General features: G+C 37.4%; 1 protein-coding gene across 2 annotated transcripts in view; it reads left to right on the forward strand.

Annotated features, from left to right (window-relative positions):
- ADCY1 (adenylate cyclase 1) overlaps positions 1-18,575 on the forward strand; it is a 161,640-nt gene that overhangs the window by 72,481 nt on the left and 70,584 nt on the right. For both annotated transcript variants that reach the window (XM_071429866.1, XM_071429867.1), the window contains exon 4: positions 9,316-9,427. In XM_071429866.1, coding sequence (XP_071285967.1) covers positions 9,316-9,427 — 112 coding nt within the window. The remainder of the gene's footprint in view (positions 1-9,315; positions 9,428-18,575) is intronic.

Genomic DNA, 18,575 nt, shown 5'->3' on the forward strand with positions numbered 1-18,575 from the left:
GAAGCCAGAACACAATCTTCAGATATTTATGAGCAAATATTTGTGGTCCATCCTGTCTTTCAGAAAACATCAGACCATAAATAACTTTTTAATTTAACTTAACCATTCCAACATTTTAAAAAGCTGTGATTGTGATGCCTGTGGACAGACTTCTGTATTTAGTCTTTCTGAACTTGTAGAACCTCACAGTGAACTAGTTTTTGTAAATTATTATTATGTAAAAAACACAGCCTCCCTTTGTTGTTTTTTTTTACAGCCCTCTTTAATTTTAGAGAGCATCTTTTTCTTAAATATTGAAGTGGGTCACACATAAAATTATTTTAAAAATTCCCTTATGTTTCACCTTTGAGGCAAGGTTACCTTCTGAGGTGCCATGTGCCATTAAAATATCATTTTTACTGTAAATTGTACTTTAATTAAACAAATGGCCCAAATGAAAATAAAAAAACAGGGCATATAACCCGTCTTTATTTTGTAGAGTACTTGTTTATATAAGTGGCTCCATTGAAAACAGCAGGACTATTCAAGTGCACAAAGCCCATGAATGAATACTGTTGAAACTGAACATTTACTACCTACAAGCTTTCAAATCTTTTGTGTAACTTGGCAGGACTTCTCCTGAATACCCCATAGAGTAACATACAAAAGAGTTGCTTTGTCAATACGCACACTTGGGAAGCAGCTTAAACCTTTTAAACCAAGCTGCAGGCTTTCTGCACTCAGTTCTAGCAGGTGCAGCTGTTTCCTGCTGTGGTGCAGGAGGGCTGCAGTCACTGTCCAGGTGCTGGCTATGCCTGCCTGCAGGGATTGTGGTGGGAGAAAACAGGAATACAGAAGGTCCTGGAGTAATAACTCTGTGCTTGTTAACACAGAAATGTTTCAGATTGTCAAAGAGTATGAGATAATGATGTAACTCATATGCCAGTACTGAACCAGTTTGTCTCTGTGACAGAGGAGAGAAATGTCTGTTTATACTGTTTCCTTTCCTGAACTTGCTCACTGTACTGCTGCTTGGCTTTTTTTTCAGAATTTATATAATAGAACAGGTTAGAAAGAGCTGTTGGTGTTTCAGACAAATAGTCCAGGTAACTTTGAAAAAAAAGTCCTTAGGAAACTTCCATTAAACATTGGAATCATGAAATCATGGAATGGTTTGTGTAGGACGGAGCCTTTAAAGATCATCCAGTCCGGTCCAGTCTCTGTGCCTGAATCAGGTTCATCTTTCACTACATAAGGTTGCTCAAAACCCTGACTAGCAAACCCTGACAAGCTTGAATATTTCCAGAGATGGGGTATCCACAGCTTCTCTATGAAACCTGTTCCACCCTCCTAGTGAAGAATTTCTTCCTTGTATCTATTCTAAATCTACCCAGTTTTAGTTTAAAACCATTCCCACTTGTCTTATCAGCAGACATCCTCATAAAAAGTCCATTTCCACCTCTGTTGTATACCCCCTTTAAGCTCTGGAAGGCTGGTATGTCTCCCTGGAGCCCTCTCTTCTCCAGGCTGAACAACCACACTCTGACCAGTCTATGTGTTTCCTGTGCTGAAAATTCAGGTGGGGTCTCATGAGAGAACAGAATCACCTCCCTCCACCTGCTGACCACATTTCCTTTACTGTGTAAGAGCATACATTTGGCTTTTTGGGCCACAAGCGTACAGTGCCAACACATGTCCAATATTTCATCCACCAGTACCACCAAGCCCTCCTTAGCAGTGCTGGTCTTAATCTACTAATGCCTCAATTTGTATCCATGTTTGGGGTTGCCACAACCCAGGTGTAGAACCTTGCACATAACCTTGTTGAACTTCATGGGGCTGGCACAAGGCCCACCTCTCTAGCCCATACTGTCCCTTTGGATGGCATCCCTGCCCTCCAATGTTATCAACCACACCACACAGCTAGATGTCATTCATGAACTTGTAGATGGTGCACTAACTCCCTGTCTGTGTCATTAGCAAATAAAGAGTGGAATAACCAGTCAAAAGAAAAGCACTGCATTTCAATGATTACAAATCTATATTTACACATTATCTATCATATGTGCTTTGTTGCAGTAGTCTGTGGGGAATGCAGTCATACAAAATTTATGTCAGTTTTAGTTTAGTTTATGTTTTAGTTAGTTTATATGTGTTTTCTGTGTGTAGTGTTTAGCAGGAGCCCTTCATTGGTAACTGTAGATGTAATTCCTTGTAACACTTTACTTGAAAGAACTATCATTACAATATTGTTTTGAAAAATTTATGTTTTCAGAAATCTAGATGCGTTTCATTAAGAAGGAAGGATGATAAGATCAGAGGGACAGGCACATTGCAACAAGAAATGTTCTACAGCAAACTAAACTCCTCTGAAGAAATTTATTTGTGAAATTGTTGACATTTGCAGTTCCATAATCCCCTTCTTCAGATTATGCATATTTTGAAATGTTTGGGTTATAATTATTTTAAAATCATTTTGTTTTATTGATAAGTAAAACAAGCTATTTGTATATAAAATATTATTCATTAAAAAAATGGGTTGCTTTGTCAAAAATAAACTAATTTTCCTATGAAATGTAGAGGGTGGCTATGTAAAAACAGGCCACATTTTTAGTGGGGAGAATTTAAGCTACACTCTAGGAATAAATTTAAAATTGATTTAAAAAATTATAACTAAATACAATCACACAAATAAAACCTAAAAACTCCAGTAGTTTTTTACACTTCTTTCACTAGATGAGAGTAAGAGCAGTAAGACTGGAGAGTAAATGTTCAGCCTTGCTATGGTTGTGCAGAAGAAGAAAGCCAATACTAATTCATGTGTAGCCGTATCAACAAGTGGTTATTGAGGTTATCCATGAGCAGGTATTAGAGGAGCAATGGAGATTTTAAGTCACCGAAAGAGTAACCATTTTATCTTGAGAGCGAAAACCAGTGAAAGAAGTGTGCCTTCAATCTCAAATAAAGCAAACAGAAGGAAATATTTCTAACTAGTCTTGTTCTGCTGCTCTCTTGCATTTCAGTGACACTCAGTATATGTTCTCTCAGTTTTTGTAAGCAAGCAGGCAGCAGTAGGAGCAAGCAAGCCTCTAACTCAAGACAGCACTACTCCTAAAACACAATGGCATCACAAAGACTTTAAAATCAAGTTCATTGCAGAAATTTGAGAAAGCTCTGCTCAGCACTGGTTATTTTTTCCCTTAGGATATATTAGAATATTAATGTGTTGTTGCAACTTACAATTGCTAACAACTTGTCTGTCTAAAAACCAAAGTGATTTCAGTTTTTACCAGATTTAGCCAAACTTCCTAATCCTGTGAATTTACTGATAAGATTCTGGTATGATTGGTAAGTCATGGTTTTGCTTACTCAGACCATGAGGCTCGGTTTGCCAGGCCTGGTTTACTAAGGGATTATAGGGCTCATCTGACAAAGAGATAAACTATCTTGGGTCAGGCACTTGTCAGACTAGTGCAGGGAGATTTAAATCAGATTAGTCAGGGGATGGGGCCACCTATCCCTTCCAGTCCTGACATTCAGGTGTCAACACCTCTAATGGATGCCTGGAACAGTGCAAAGGCATTCCAGATACTCCAGCCAGTGAGTCCACTTTATCTGGGTACTGGCTCAGACACCTCTATACAAATGCAAATAGTATGGCAAAAAAACAAGAGGAACTATAGATGTGCACAGGCCTATGTGGATATGATACCATGGGCATGATGGAGACACGGTGGGATGGCTCCTACGATTGGAGCTTTTAAAGGGAAGGTTTTAGGCTTTTTAGCAAAGACAGGCAAGGGACATGAGAAGGGGATGTAGCCTCTGCATCAATAACCAGCTGGAGTGTATGAAACTCTGCGGAAGGATAAGGATCCCGCCAAGAAGAGCTTGTTGGTGAAGAGTAGAGGGAGGGCAGGGACAGGGGATGTTATAGGAGGGTCTTCTACAGGCCACCCAATCAGGAGGATGGTGTGGATGAAGCCCTCCATAGGCAGACAAAAGTGGTCTCCAGCCCTGGTCCTCATGGGGGGTTTCAACCACTGTGATATCTGTTGGAGGGACAGCACAGAAGGACATAATCCCTCACGTGTCAACAGCAATTTCTGTACACAAGCAGTTGAAGACAGCCAACAAGAAGGTGCTGTACTGGACCTTGTGCTTACCAAGAGGGAGGAGCTGGTAGGGAATGCAGTGTTCCAAGGCAGCCTTGGCTACAGTGATTACAACATACGGGGATTCAAGAACCTCAAGGCAGTGAGGAGGGTACACTGCAAGTTCACTTCCCTGGCAGACTTTGGCCTCTTCAAGGACTGTTGAGTACAGTCCCATGGGATAGAGTCCTGGATGGCAAAGGGTCACAAGAATGCTGGCTGAATTTCAAGGATCACCTCTTCCAAGCTCAGGAAGAACTCATCCAACAAGGAGGAAATCACGCAAAAATGCTAGGAGACCATCCTGGATGGATCAGGAGCTGCTGAGCGAACACAGAGCAAAAAAAGAATCTTTCAGGAAGTAGAAATGAGGATAGATGGCCTGGGAAGGAAACAGAGGAATTGTAGAGGAAGTTAGGGAAAAGGTTAGGGAAGCCAAGGCCCAGACAGAATTGAGTCTGGCCATGGATATTGAGGATAACAGAAAGGGCTTCTATAGATATGTTGCAAGCAAAAGAAAGACTAGGGATAACTCCGACTCTCACCAATAGGAAATAGAAGACCTGGCTACCCTGGAAAAAGTTATCTTTTCTCAGCTAGGCTGAGGTTCTCAACAACTTCTACACCTCATTCTTCAATAGCAAGTGCCCCAGCCATGCCTCCCTGGTGAAAAAAGACAAATACAGGGACTGAGAGAATGAACGCCTTGAGCCCACTGCAGGAGAGGATCAGGTTCAAGACCATCTAAGGAGCTTGAATGTGCACAAGTTCATGGAACCTGAGTAGATTAATCTGTGAGCTCTGAGGGAACTGGCAGATAGTGGCTAAGCCACTATCTATCATATTTGAAAAGTCATGTCAGTAAGGTGAATTGAGTGAGTCCCTAATGACTGGAAATAGGGAAATATAACCCTGATTTTTAGAACGGGGAAAGCAGAAAACATGGAGACCTATAGTCTAGTCAGTCTCATCTCTGTGCCATGCAAGATCATGGAGCATTGCTGATACAGCTGCAGCACTGTAGGAGCTACCTAGCCTTCCTAACCAACACCTTTGCATCGCTTGTAAGGAAGAGCAGTGCTTGAATCGTGTGCAAATTATGGTGTTGAGTGAGCAGAAGCAACATTTGTCCTTTGTTTTCCATTTCTTTTCATTTTCATTTCTCTTCTTTCATTAATAGTTGTCGTTTAAAGGAGATTGGGTTTTTTGATTTTTCACCAAAGTGCCCAATGTTATTATTAATTCTGTGGAATCAAATTGTTTAATTGTGTGGAGTGAAAGAAGGGAGAGTTTCATCCCTGTTTAGTCATTAAGAGAAAAAATTGTTAATTGGTAGCTTCTCACTTCTTGTTTCTATATATGCCAGCATTTACATTTTTAAAAATAAAATTACTTGGCAATCATTATGAAGTGTTCCTTTGTATACCATACAATTATGAGGAATCTTTCATGCATAAATACTTTACTCTAGTTTAATCCTCTCTGAGGATGCGAACCTCTATAGCAATTTCAGATTAAGTTACTGTGAAGCAAGACTACTTTGCTCTTGAATGAGTATATCTGGAGGAGAGATTAATGTACTTTAACACTGATGTCACTCCTGTAGCTGCTTTGTTTTAACTTTTCTGAGTATGTTAGACATGGCCTAAATTTAAAGCTTTCAGTATTTTTGTGTGAATAATATATCCAAAACAGAGGAAAGGGAATTTCAGTGCCCATGTGGAGACTTAGGCTTTGAGAATATTTGAATACATTTGGCCGTGGAAACAGTTCAGGTTTATGACTGGAATTCTGGCACTGTATATCTTATAATTTCTCTCTTTAGTACCATTATGATTTCATGGCCATAGCAAGAATTCAAATCTCATTTCTGTTGTCATTCCCTATGACTGACTTAGCCATGTCCTCATAAAGGCCTTCTTGAGCTTTACTTCCCAAAAAACTGAGCAGAACATAAGGGGAAAAAAGTTTATTGCATCAGTTGGGTAATTTGACTCCCTGTCACCCCAAGATGCTACTCTAATTCTTTTCAGATGTAGTACAATGAGAGTGTGTGTTGATGCTGCCCCACAATACTTGTAGTACAAGTAGTATGGGAAGAGGCTGTAGATGGACGCAGATGGGTGAAGAATTAGAAGAGATAATATTGGTCAGTTGACCAGCTAAAATAAAATTCATCAGCGGTTGAGTTTCAATGCCATTTTTTTGAATAGTAGAGCTCTGTGTGTGTGCTCTCCTCAGGACTGCCACCCCTGAGAACAGACCATGGAAGCAGCAGGCTTGCAGTGCCAGTTGCACTTTGGGGAGGGAAATCTCCTGCTCCTCCACTGGCTGTTTCCTACCACTGTTTGCTGCAAAATCAGGTCTAGTCACTGGCATTTCAGCCTACTTTCAAACAAAGTGCAGCAGTTACTATGATTGTAAGATTTCATGGTGGCAAAAAGGAGGAGATTTTTCATTAATAAAAGGCAGAACTTCTACTTAGAGCATTTCCCCATCTGTGCCATGTCCAGACATGAGAGTTATACTTTGCATATTTTAAGAATATTGTATTAAAAGAGTTGGGAATTTAGTAAAAAAAAAAAAAGGAAGTGTAACAATGATCATATTACCTAACCTATTCCATAAGCTTTAAAATGTATACATGTAGGTAACTACAGTATTAAACAGTTTACAAGCATAATTGAACATCGGTCTCTCAGCATACAATAATTACTTATTTTTACCTAGATTTTCAATGGTGTGTTCAGTTCTGTATTGTGGGTGCTTTTACGGACTTCACATTTTTGTACAATGACCAGTGTTTTGAATCAAATGCTGAGGACTAAGTATTCTTTAAATGTTTAAAGGATTAGCAAGGATCCCATACTGACCTACTAAGGTACCCATATGTAAAACATCTTTCTTCTTAACTGAATGATTATGTAGGAACCTGTTTCCTATTCTCTGTGTTTCACTAATAAAGAGGTTTTGATATTAGTGTACATGTTAGCGTTGTAATGGTTGCTCTGTTACCTGTTAAGACATAGTTTTCACAAACACAGAACATTTCTTGTTTGTATGTATATAGATGTTCCTCATTGCTATAGACCTTGGTAATGAGATAACATTGTTATTACCTTAAAGGCCTAATCCCCTCCCAGTTCCATGGGGGTGTTTTTTTGCAAATGGACATTGTTGGTGTTGCCAAAATGTGTGGTTAGTGTGTTGCCAAAATGTGTGGTTACTCTATGTGTGGTTAGACAGTGAAAAAAAGTGGACCGCCATATTTAAAATGTAAATAGAAAAGTAAAATCAATCAAAATTTAAAATGTGTAGAATAGATGAGATGTAAAATGGCAGAGGCTATCAGAGGCTATTATTATAAAGTAACATCCACACTCCCCTTCCATACTGATAGTATTGAATTAAAACCAGAAAACTACATGATATACTGGATTGCAACAATTTTAGATTTTGTTTTTTCCTCTGTGCCTTTTTAAACTTTGTAAGTTCTGATGTTAATTTAGGCCATAAAGAAAACAGCCATAAAGCAAAATGTATGAAAGACTGATGCACATGTGAGTGCTTTTGAAAGTCTTCAAGGAATTTAGGTAACTCTGAATTTCCAGAAAGACCTGGGGCTGTCAAACAACAAGGACATCAATAAAGAATTAAGAGAATAAGTAGGTCTTTCAGGGCAAATATGCAGGTGTTACTGAACTCTCTTAATGCATTCTATTTTACCCATCACTTGACTGGTTCACTTTTATGATAGCAGAGGCATGAATCATAAATAAATGCTGACTTTTTTATTGTAAGAGGCCTTTTTGTTATGTTTAAACAGCATGGGAATGGAACAACTATTTTTTCCTTGAAGCAGGGACATCTTGAGCAATGTTCTCATAAGGCATTCTCCAAGGAGTACTGAGTGAAGACACTGCCCCAAGGATTAAAATGACAACATAAAGGTTTTGTTTGTAGACCAAAGTCATTGCATTTTGGATGAATTGGTTTTGTGCTGGGATATGCTACTTACCTGCTGTGGTGGACAGGGGATTTAAACAACTGGTTTAAATTAAACTATAGAAGTAGGGTGGGAGGCAGGAGTTGTATTTGCCATTTTTTGTAACATATTAGGAGTGTTGAGACTTGATTATGAAAAATGGAAAACAGTAGACTTATTAGGCCTGTTTTTCTAGTGTTGCTTTTTTATCTCAAGACTGAAGCTTTGCTGAGGTGAATGGCAGTACATAATGTTTAATTCAACGTACAGTTAGCAAACTAAGTTTTACACTACATCAATTATACCTAGGCTATGTATCATGAGGTGGTTTTTTAGTGTTTTCATAAATTATTTGACATTTCTAGTCTGGATGTTGGAGATAAATGCAGTGTGCTCCTGCAGCTGATCCTTTGCTTCTACCAACGGAAGGAATCTAAAGATTTGAAAGGATCACAGCACCATACTCTCTTGAGTTTTGTGATTTACACATTTTGTGATTTACACATTTTGTGATTTATTCTCTCAGTCACAATAGTACCTGCACTTTTTTCAAATATCTCACTTGATGTACACTGACTAGCAGGAATTGTTAAAGCAGATTAAACTGTTGGGCATTAAAACCTTGCTAATACTGGCTAAAGCTGGACACTTACCTGAGCCAGGCAGCACAGTGCAGAGAATATTGGCTTGACATTGTGGATTCTACTCCTCACAGGAAGTTACTGCATCATCACAGACCACAGGGCCACATCACAGAGCTACTCCACTGAAGTTATTAACCCCTGTCTTTCAGCACAAAGTAAACCTCATGCAAAGTTTATCTGTTTGACTATGGAGGTCTAGCAGTGTAAAACTGTCTCTGAAACCAATTTAGCTGAGGAGATCCTAGCAGCAAAGAGAATAAATTGTTCACCATCTTCCTAGAGTATTCATTGGGCACTCTATGAATGAGGTGCTTTGCCTCATCTGCCAGGTAGGTATGGAGCAATTGAAAGTGTCTGAGAGTTCTCTAAAACAGTTGACAGCACCAGAATAATGCCTATTTTTCTGAATCTTTTCCTTTTTTTTTTTACAACTAGCACTTTGTTGATAATATTTCAGGAGTTTGTGCTGTGGGTTACATTTGTGCTATGAAAGAGAGTAACAAGAATGTGAAGATCTCTACTGATTTATCCATGTCTCTTTACTTCTTTACAGTATTTTATTTGCAGACATTGTGGGGTTCACTAGTTTGGCATCGCAGTGTACTGCCCAAGAGCTGGTGAAGCTGCTGAATGAACTTTTTGGAAAATTTGATGAATTAGCTACAGTAAGTAACACCCTGTTAATTCAATTTAATTTACATTTCCTTCTGAAAAATGATTCATGAGTTATATATGTTAGAAATCTGTAATAGACTGATTTGGCCCCACATGTCATGAATTTCTAAAGCTTCAATCTTTTTTTAATATTCTAGAGAAAAAACAATCTCTTTTAATGGTTTAGGAAAGAAATGTAAGTGTTATTTTTAAATATACTTTTCTTGCCCCTTCATGCAGCCCATCAGTGTTCTTCATTGGTTTTGTTTGTACAAAACAGAGAAATTTTTTCAATATTTACAATTTTATCCTTCATCCAAAAAAATCAGAACAATGGAAAGTATGAATATTGGCAGTATGGCATGAAACTTTCTGTGATAATAGGAAGCTAGAGAGTAAAATTCATTCTTCACAGAGAGCACTCCTTAAAACAGAAATGATGGTAGCTTTTCAGAGAGGTTATTGTAGGCAAAATAGGATAGATATAATAAATTGATGCCTATGTTTTTGTTGTTGCACTTATATTGTGCTAGATTCCCCAAGGAAGAGAAAATGAGAGAAATGTTCCTTGCCTATAACTCCAAGCAGCCTGACTTGACAAGAACCATTGGATGGGAAATGAGAGAAATTGCTGTGCCAGAAAAAGTCACACATCTTGTTTCAAATTACATTTAACAAGATGTTGAAAATATGTCTTCCCCTGAACAAATCAGAACTTCATCAAATCTTTCTTATTTGCCAGCTGTCCTTAAAACCTTCATTGCTGAGAAGTTACTCTTCCACATAAATTATACTCCTCTACTGTCTAGCTGTTTTGTCTTCAGACTCCATGCAGCAACCTAAAAAAAATATTTGTTTAGGTCCTCGACATAAATGGCATCAACATTTTTTCAGTCCAAACTCACTCACTTCTCCTTGATGCAGTCTTTCACATGAGAGATCTAAAGCCTGTGAACATTTTGCATCTAAGTCTCCCTCTTGATAAACAGCTCTCAAGAACCCCAAGGAGAAAGAAACCTTCTGCTCCACAAGGTCCTAGGGTTGAGAAAGACCCTTAGCTAAGGGTCTTTTTCTTAGTTAAGTGGGTTATCCTTTGATGGAGTGCTATGTTCTGATTTGCACTAGATGTTCAAGTCATAATAGAAAAGTCTTGTGTGTTCCCTTTTTTCCAAGAAAAGCAGAAGATTAACTTAGATGCTTAGTAGAGATGCAGTGGAATCCTAGGGGGTTTAGGCATGAATTTTTGCAACCAATTCATTTCTGCAGCTACTGGCAGTATGTCATAGAGAGCACAGGTCCTCAGCCCAGAGTACTTCATAGATCTTGCCTTAGAAATAAAAATGAACTTCCATTCAGATAGTCATTTGCAAGAGCTTAGATGGTTTAAGTTCAAATATCCTTCTTACTTGGATTGCATTTTAATTATATGTCAACCAAACATCTAATAGGCTCTTTTAAAACTTACCATGCTGTCATTTGTGGAGTCTTTATAGCCATGAAATACAGAGCCATGTAACAAAAGGGAAATACTGTAATATAACACAAGATCACATGTATGCACACAGAAATACATAAGCCTAAGATGTGTCCTGGCCCTGAAACCAGGGAAATACCTTACCATGGTTGTTCCCTTAGCCATGGCGTGTGCTGCCAGTGAAGGTGTCAGTGACACCAGAAGGCAGGTGCCAGGCAGATGCCAGCCTTTGGTGCAAGGTCGGTTGTTGGTCATGGAAGAAGCAGTTTGGAGATTGCAGAATAGCAAAAAAGCCTTAGTTTTTCTGTTCAGCCTGCAAGGATTCTTTTTCAAATCTACAGGAAAAAATCTCGTGGTTTCTTTCAGCTATGTGAGGAAGATTTGCTACTTAGGAGTACTTCTAGTTTAGACTGTGCTTCACTGAGGTGTGGTTAAGAACAGACAGACAAGCTTTCCTTATCACCTTCTGATGTGATTAAGGGAGACTTATAATTGTGTCTTGTGCAGTCAGATAAATGTGCTGAGAAATACAGGTTTTCAGAAGGATTCTGATCTCTTGGTTAAAGCAGCTTCTAGGTATTCAGTATTAGGTCAAAAGAGAGCACTGGGTTGATTTTAAAATTGTGCTGTGCTTGAGTATTCAGAATGATTAAGGAGGAAATTGCAGAGACTTTAAAGAAGAGTGTAACAGTGATAGGTAGGGTCCCTGTGATTACTGAAATGCAATCTGTGAGTGTGCCTGTTGTGTGCTGCTGTTTGTGTGCTGCTGTTCCTTGGGAAGCAATGCCACCTGGAAGGTGCAGTTTATGACTATCTTTCTTGAAACAATTTGTCTTTCTTAAAAATATAAAGAATTTTAAAAGAATCCCCCTTACCACTGTGGAAAGTGTAATAAGACAGCATATATTTGCTGGGAGCCTCAAGATGAATCTTGACATTTTGACACGTGGACACATTGTAGAAATAGTGAGTCTTTGCTTTTTGACAGTATAGTTCTGCTAAAATTTGTCTTTCTTGCATTTGGAAGCTTGTTTATGCTTTTTATATTAGTTATTTCTCTCCTTCCATGTGCTATTTCTTTGGATGTTTTTTGGTTTGTAGTTTTTGGGGTTTTTTGGGGTCTTTTTGTAAGGCACATAGTTTTGCTCTCTTTGAAATGCTACCTTTTTTTTTTTTTTAAATCACAATAGCTTCAGATATAGTTACAACTCATGATAGGGAGTTCTGAAAGTGAACCTTAGGTTTCAATATAAAGTCATTCAATTCCTTTGAAAATGTACTTTAGCATTCTGTTAGTAGAGAGGGGAAAAAAATCCTGATCTTACTACTTCCTCCTAGAATTCGTTTGTACCTTTATCATGTCCTTTCATATCTATTCACCTCTAGAGAAAGTTTTTTTAAACCCTTATCTTGCACGCATTCTTTTACCTTGCAAATCACTGAGTCTTTGAGTGCTAGGGAAGAGATTATCTGAATGCATTACTTAAAATCATAAAATATCTTGAGTTGGCAGGGATCCATAGAGATCATCAAATCAAAAGCCCTGCTCCTCTCAGTACTACCTAAAACTAAACCATATGATAAAGAGTATTGTCCAGATGCATCCTGAAAATGATGACATGGCTTTTTGTTTTCTTTTTCACAATAGCACTGTTTGGTTTCTTAAAGAAACAATCTTAGGTAATCATATTTCATGTAGGATTTGTGGTCTTCTCAGTAACTTTTGAGTTCTAATGCCAACTTCAATCACTTTGAAGGAATGTGAGCCTCAAAAATATAACCAAAAATGAATGTCATTATATTAGTATCCTTGCAGGAGTGTGATTTCATCCAAGACTGACATCAGAGAATCCACATGGGAAGGTACTGTTACGAATGCCTCAGGGTTCATTTGTATGTCTGGTTAATGAAGTTTTGTAATGTGACTGTCTTTAGGCATTCTGATACAAGCATTTTGGGTAAGCTTGTCGCTGCATGGATTCCCTTGGGACATAACAGTAACAAGGCATCTTCCTGAACATAGAGTTGGTGAAGTTTCTCATAAGGCCCATGAATAGTTCAACTTGAAAGGATTGATTTCTATTGGATTTTATCTGCTGCTCAGGGTTAGTTTACTTAGTTCTGGCTGTTACTCTGAAGTTTTTTTGGTTTCCTCCCATTAAACAAGAGTAGCTTTGTGCAGTCCCAGATTTGGCCCTGCTGATAGTCATCCTGCATTACATATTATTAATAAATGCTTCAAGCAACTGATCTTTCAATGAGGTCTTCAGATGCCTTGCAATCAACCTTTGATACTATAGCTAGCTTTCAGTTTGTCCTTCTTCACTTTACTTATAAGAGTTACAAATTTTAATGAGACATAATCACTTGCATTATGCTGTCATGGTCAAAGTTCTATTATGTTTTGATGAAGTTTAGACATGTCCCAAATATTTTACTTGTAATATGTCATCTTAATAGAAAAGAGGAGACAATTCTACAGCATCCTGAATTTTAATGAAAAAGGTTTGATTTTTAGAGAAGTTTCTATTTTCTTTTATTACTTTTTTCTTTGGTATATTTTTTTTCACATGCTTCCTGCATCTAATCTACATGGAGAATTAATTATTTTTCTTTAGAGATTCAGATATTTCCCTTTCAGCATCCATCTTTCTGCATCTTGGGAATTCTAAGACTTTTCATTTACAAGCTGACAAGGATAAAAGAATTTTAGGTGCTTTTCAAAGCACATCACTAGAAGAGAGTTTTAGTATTCTGAATGAAAGTTCTTACTTCTTCATGCTACTTTTGGTATCTCATCTGTTAGGTAGACTGATACTGCTTCCTTATTCTTTCCATTTACAGTTGTGTATGCCTCCAGGCTTTGTCAGGCTGAATCTATTTATATTTCTTTCCATTTTAATTTAGTATCCTTCCCTGATTGTCTCCTTAGCATTTAACAATTTTTACTTTGCATATTTCAACATTAGTGAAGTGTCTCTTGCTACCAGTTCAAGCTCAAAGATACTGAACTAAAAAACATTGTTTCTGAGCCTTAGGCAAAGAATCAGTAGATAATATTTTTAATCTGCTTGTGTGATTTTTAACTGTGTCAAGAACAGTTAGTTCGTTGCTGAGCATTCAACTAGATTTTCCTAGAAGTAATCACTCTAAAAAATTGTTTATATTGCATCTGTAGAATGCTTTTAGTTTATATTAAGATAAATATGATGCATTTTTAAAATACAAAATAAACTAAGTTTTGTGGAATGTTTAATATGGGAAAATTAGTGCTGAAAAACATAAGTATAAACTTACAGAATGTAACCCTTCTTTGTGAAAATTTCTGGGCACCAGGGGGCAGGATATTTATAAATGCCAATTTTAAAGAGACTTGTCTCCTCAGTTTCCCATGAAAGTCAGCACAAACACAGGATCCCACTGAGGCAGATCACCACATAAGTTTAAATCTAGTTCTGGACAGCCATCTGGAGATGTCTCCTGGAGAGACCTAAGGAAGTAAACTTTCATAAAGGAAAGTGTTCTCAATCAATATGCCTGTAACTCTATAGGATCAGGGAATAATGATGTGTGCGTGAGTGAAGCTGAAGTAAGTGTCTAGGAACAATTTTCAAGGGAAAAAATTAACATTGCACACTTTAAATACAGTAGGAACATACAAATAGGCAAGTACCCCAGAGAGTAGGTCTTGCCTATTTTACAGTTTATTTTAGATAAGAGGATATTGTACTTGGTATGCTAATTCTTTGTCACAATTCTTTGTCACAATTCTTTTCATAATTTATATGCTTGTAGTAAATTACCAAATTGTTCCTGAGTTTGTATACTGCAAATCTGAAATTTGCATCTTTTTATAGGACTGTATTGGATTGTTCCAATCAGCCTCAGGTGATTGAAGTGTGGGCATATGTACTGCCACTTATTGTTTTGACCTGTTGTGCAGTTAGCATAGAGAAAAGTATTTCTGGAATCTGGAAAAGAAACCATTTCCTAAAATTTAGAGCTTAATTTTTCAGCATATTTGGTTTAGGCTTGCTTGTCCTGGAATGTATCTTCATCAAAAGACAGAATCTGAAAGGATATTTAATAAAACCTAGGAAGGAGATAAGCATGTATGTCAGTCATGATTGTATAAAATATTCTTGCTAACATCCCTTTTCATTTCCAAGAAAATAATATATATGATTATTGCATAGGTTTTCACTCTCCAGAACTAAAAATATATTAATATTCTAGTTTTGTAAAATTGTAGTCCATGTGAAGTAAGGAAAGAATTTATTGTAAGAATGAAAATGTAAACAAAATTTAGGTCATTTTAGGTCACCATATATAATTGCCAATAAAATTGAGGAAAAGCATTTGAAACTAATGTCATCCTTTTTATAGCTGTCCTGAATAAGTCTACATTTGTTCATGCATAATGTGGCCCCCATGATGGAAGATAATTTTTAATGACTTCACAAACACATTACTAAATTAAAAGCTTACAAATGCTCACCTGGGGATGGCGAGCTTTCCCCAGTCAGAGCCCATCAAGTAATTTTCTGTGGCACTTCCTATACTTCCTATACTGCATTTGTTTTCGTATTTTCTGCCACTGTAGAAACTCTTCTTTTTCAGTCTATACTAACCCTTATTGCAATAAGTATGTCTCCATTACTCTGCTAAATTGAACTCTATGGAATATTGCAGTTAGCTCATTCTCAAGGCTTTTCATGTTGGGACTAGCAGATGTAAAAGAACTAATGTTGGTTACAAAGCTACTATTTGCAGGATTTATTCAATTAAAAGGTTATTAAAATAGTTGTTTCAGTTTTTAAACATACACTTCAAAACTTGAGGGGAAAATGGTAAAATATGTTTCTAGTAATTTACAGGGTTCAATGGAATTTTCTAATAGGCTGGACAACTTTCATAAGTATATTATCACTATTGGCACACTGCAACATAATAGAGCATGTGGTAATGTCCTTGTCACTTCATTACACTTAGGATTTGACTATGAAGTTTATGTGAGAAGATAGCTTCAATAATCTCTCACATTGTGGACCACATTCAATATAATTATTAAAATAGATTTGGATGCTACTCAGGGAAACCATGCTGCTAGATCTCTTGTTTTACTGACAAAAAGAAAATATTATAATTGAAATTGTCTGTAATTAATGAAAATTGCAGATGGTAACTGCAGATGAGTAAACTGCATCCAGCTCAGGGCTCTCAGCACGAGAGACCAGGATCTCTTAGACTGGGTCCAGAAGACAGTGACAAAAATGATCAGAGGGCTGGAACATCTCTCCTGTGAAGAAAGACTGGGAGCATTGCCTGGAGAAGAAGGCTTCTGGGAGATCTTAATATAAAGTCAGCAAGGACTATATCAGGGTCTGTAGGACAAAGGGGCAAAAAGTTTTAAACTAAAAGTTTCAAAGGGGTAGAGTTCTAAAGAGTTTTTCATGTAAATCTGAAACCATGTTTTCCTCTTTTTCTGCACCTAGCTGTGTCTTTTGCTGCAGTCTAGAAGACTTTCACTTGGTTGTAATTTCCATGGAATTCTTTCGGTTTTGTTTTTCTCTAAAGCTCTTTGATACACAAAACTGTTACAGCTGTGGGAAAAAAATAAAAATATTTTTTTATGTTTCACTTTAGAAGAGAATGAAATACATTAAGAAAGTGCAAATGACAAAAACTGTAAAGTGATTACTTACAAAGAATCTCTTCCTGTCATCATGCACTGAACTTAATAACTTGGTACAGCATTGCTTAGTTACATTATATAGCCTTCCAACTAACACCATCCGATTCATTGCCATTTCTTTTGAGACATTGTAAGAGGGGGATTTGTCCTTCACAATTTCCATAACAGCCAAACACTCTACTGTTTTGTCCCAAAGGCACTTGGAGAAGTAAGACAATCACTATATCTCTGCTTAAAGGAAGGAGTGGAGTAGTAATGCCAGAAATAGTTATCAACACCCAGGTATCTTCTACCAGTCTCTATTCAAATCTTTTGGAAGGGAGGAGCTCAAAACTGGTATCTGGCTGAGCCACTTTGGTTAGTACTGCCAAGAATGAATGTTAAAATTTGCCTTTATTCCATATGCTGTGTATATATGCAAGATCATATAGGTAAACTTGCAGAACTGTGTGTCTGCATGTCATACATGCACATCTTCACATATGTATTGATGGATGCATATATCTGTACTGTATGATAGCTAACATATAGGCTTTTATGATTTTTGTTCCAACCTAATAAACAACTGTAATGGAATTGAATACAGACATAATTTCATCTTCAGAGGATGTAGCAGAAGATACCATCCTTTCTGCAAGTCTTTTGCGTGTGCACACACATCTGTAGTAAATGATAATTTCTAAAGTGATTCAAAGCTTTCTAATCCAATTTTCTAGTGAGATTAATAGCATTTTGGCAGAAAGTGCTATAAATATTAAATATGCTGCACATGTTATAACATTGCAAATAAAATGCAGTGGTAACAGTGGTAAATCCTATTTTGTCCTCTCTCAAGACCTCTTTGGAAGCAGAATGAAATTCTAAGTTTGTGAAGAGAGATAAATAAGGAATGCATTTTTCATCATTCTTTTTTGTCTTCAGGGAGTTTTAGATATGCTTTGAGTATTTTCCCCCAGTAGTCATTTTATACAGTAGTAACTAAGAAAGGTCTGTAACTGTCATGCGGTTAGCCTGGATTATTGAGTTATGTCTTGGGTCTCTGAGGATAAGAGGGACAGCTGGTATAAATGCATGTAGTTCCCCTGAAACAGGTAATGCCATGTTGATTAATATGGATTGAAAATTTGATCCCCTGTGCCTACCTGATAAAGACAACTCAGACGATTCCTCCTACAAAGGAAGCTTTTGGAACAGGGATTTCTGAATGAAAGTGACTGATAATCCAAGAAGAAAGAAATAGAGAAGACAAATACAAAGGGAAAAAGCCCCACAAATACTTCCATGAAGGCTCCTTTCCTGAGGGTCACGGATATTCCTTTTGTCTCATTGAACTTCTGTAAGGGGAGGTGACCATGCCTCTCTGTGGCACTGCCTGGCCCCAGTGACGAAGTTCTTGACATCAGAACTAAAAGACTCATCTGTGTTCCTTCTTCAGCCCTCATATCTCACCATTTTGCCCCGAGTTTTCTACTTCAGTGAAAACTGAGGCATCAGAAATTTGCATTTAATGGTTTCCCCCTATTGGGATTCTTTTTAATATGTGAAGAAAATATTGGAAAATAAGCAGATTTTTTTCAGGGAGTAGGACAATGTTTTTCTCCCCACAGAGGCATGCTGGGGTTTTAAGCTCCAGAACTGTTTCCTGTGCTGCCAGTGCATACATCTCATTCCACTTTTCTGCTGCATGTAGAGCTGCTCCTGTACTAATTTGCAGCTATGCCCAATCAATATCCAGAGATCTCACCATAGCTGAAGTCTGACATACAGTGAGGATGTCAAAGCCTTCCCTGAAACCATAAAGCCATCTGTAAGTCCAGGCCTAATAAATCTCCTCCCTTTTTCCTCATTTAAATGGTGAACATAAACATGGCTTTGGTTTCCCATTTCCTTTTTTTTTTTTCTTTAAGACTAACTAACTTTACAGTCACTAAGCGTTGTAAGTAGCGATCAAACTCCTGTTCCCATTTATGTAGGCTAAGTAAAACAAAAT

The sequence above is a fragment of the Agelaius tricolor genome, unplaced genomic scaffold (assembly GCF_023055355.1).
Source record: "Agelaius tricolor isolate 1412-34295 unplaced genomic scaffold, bAgeTri1.0.p SCAF_6, whole genome shotgun sequence".
In the NCBI taxonomy this organism is placed as follows: Eukaryota; Metazoa; Chordata; class Aves; order Passeriformes; family Icteridae; genus Agelaius; species Agelaius tricolor.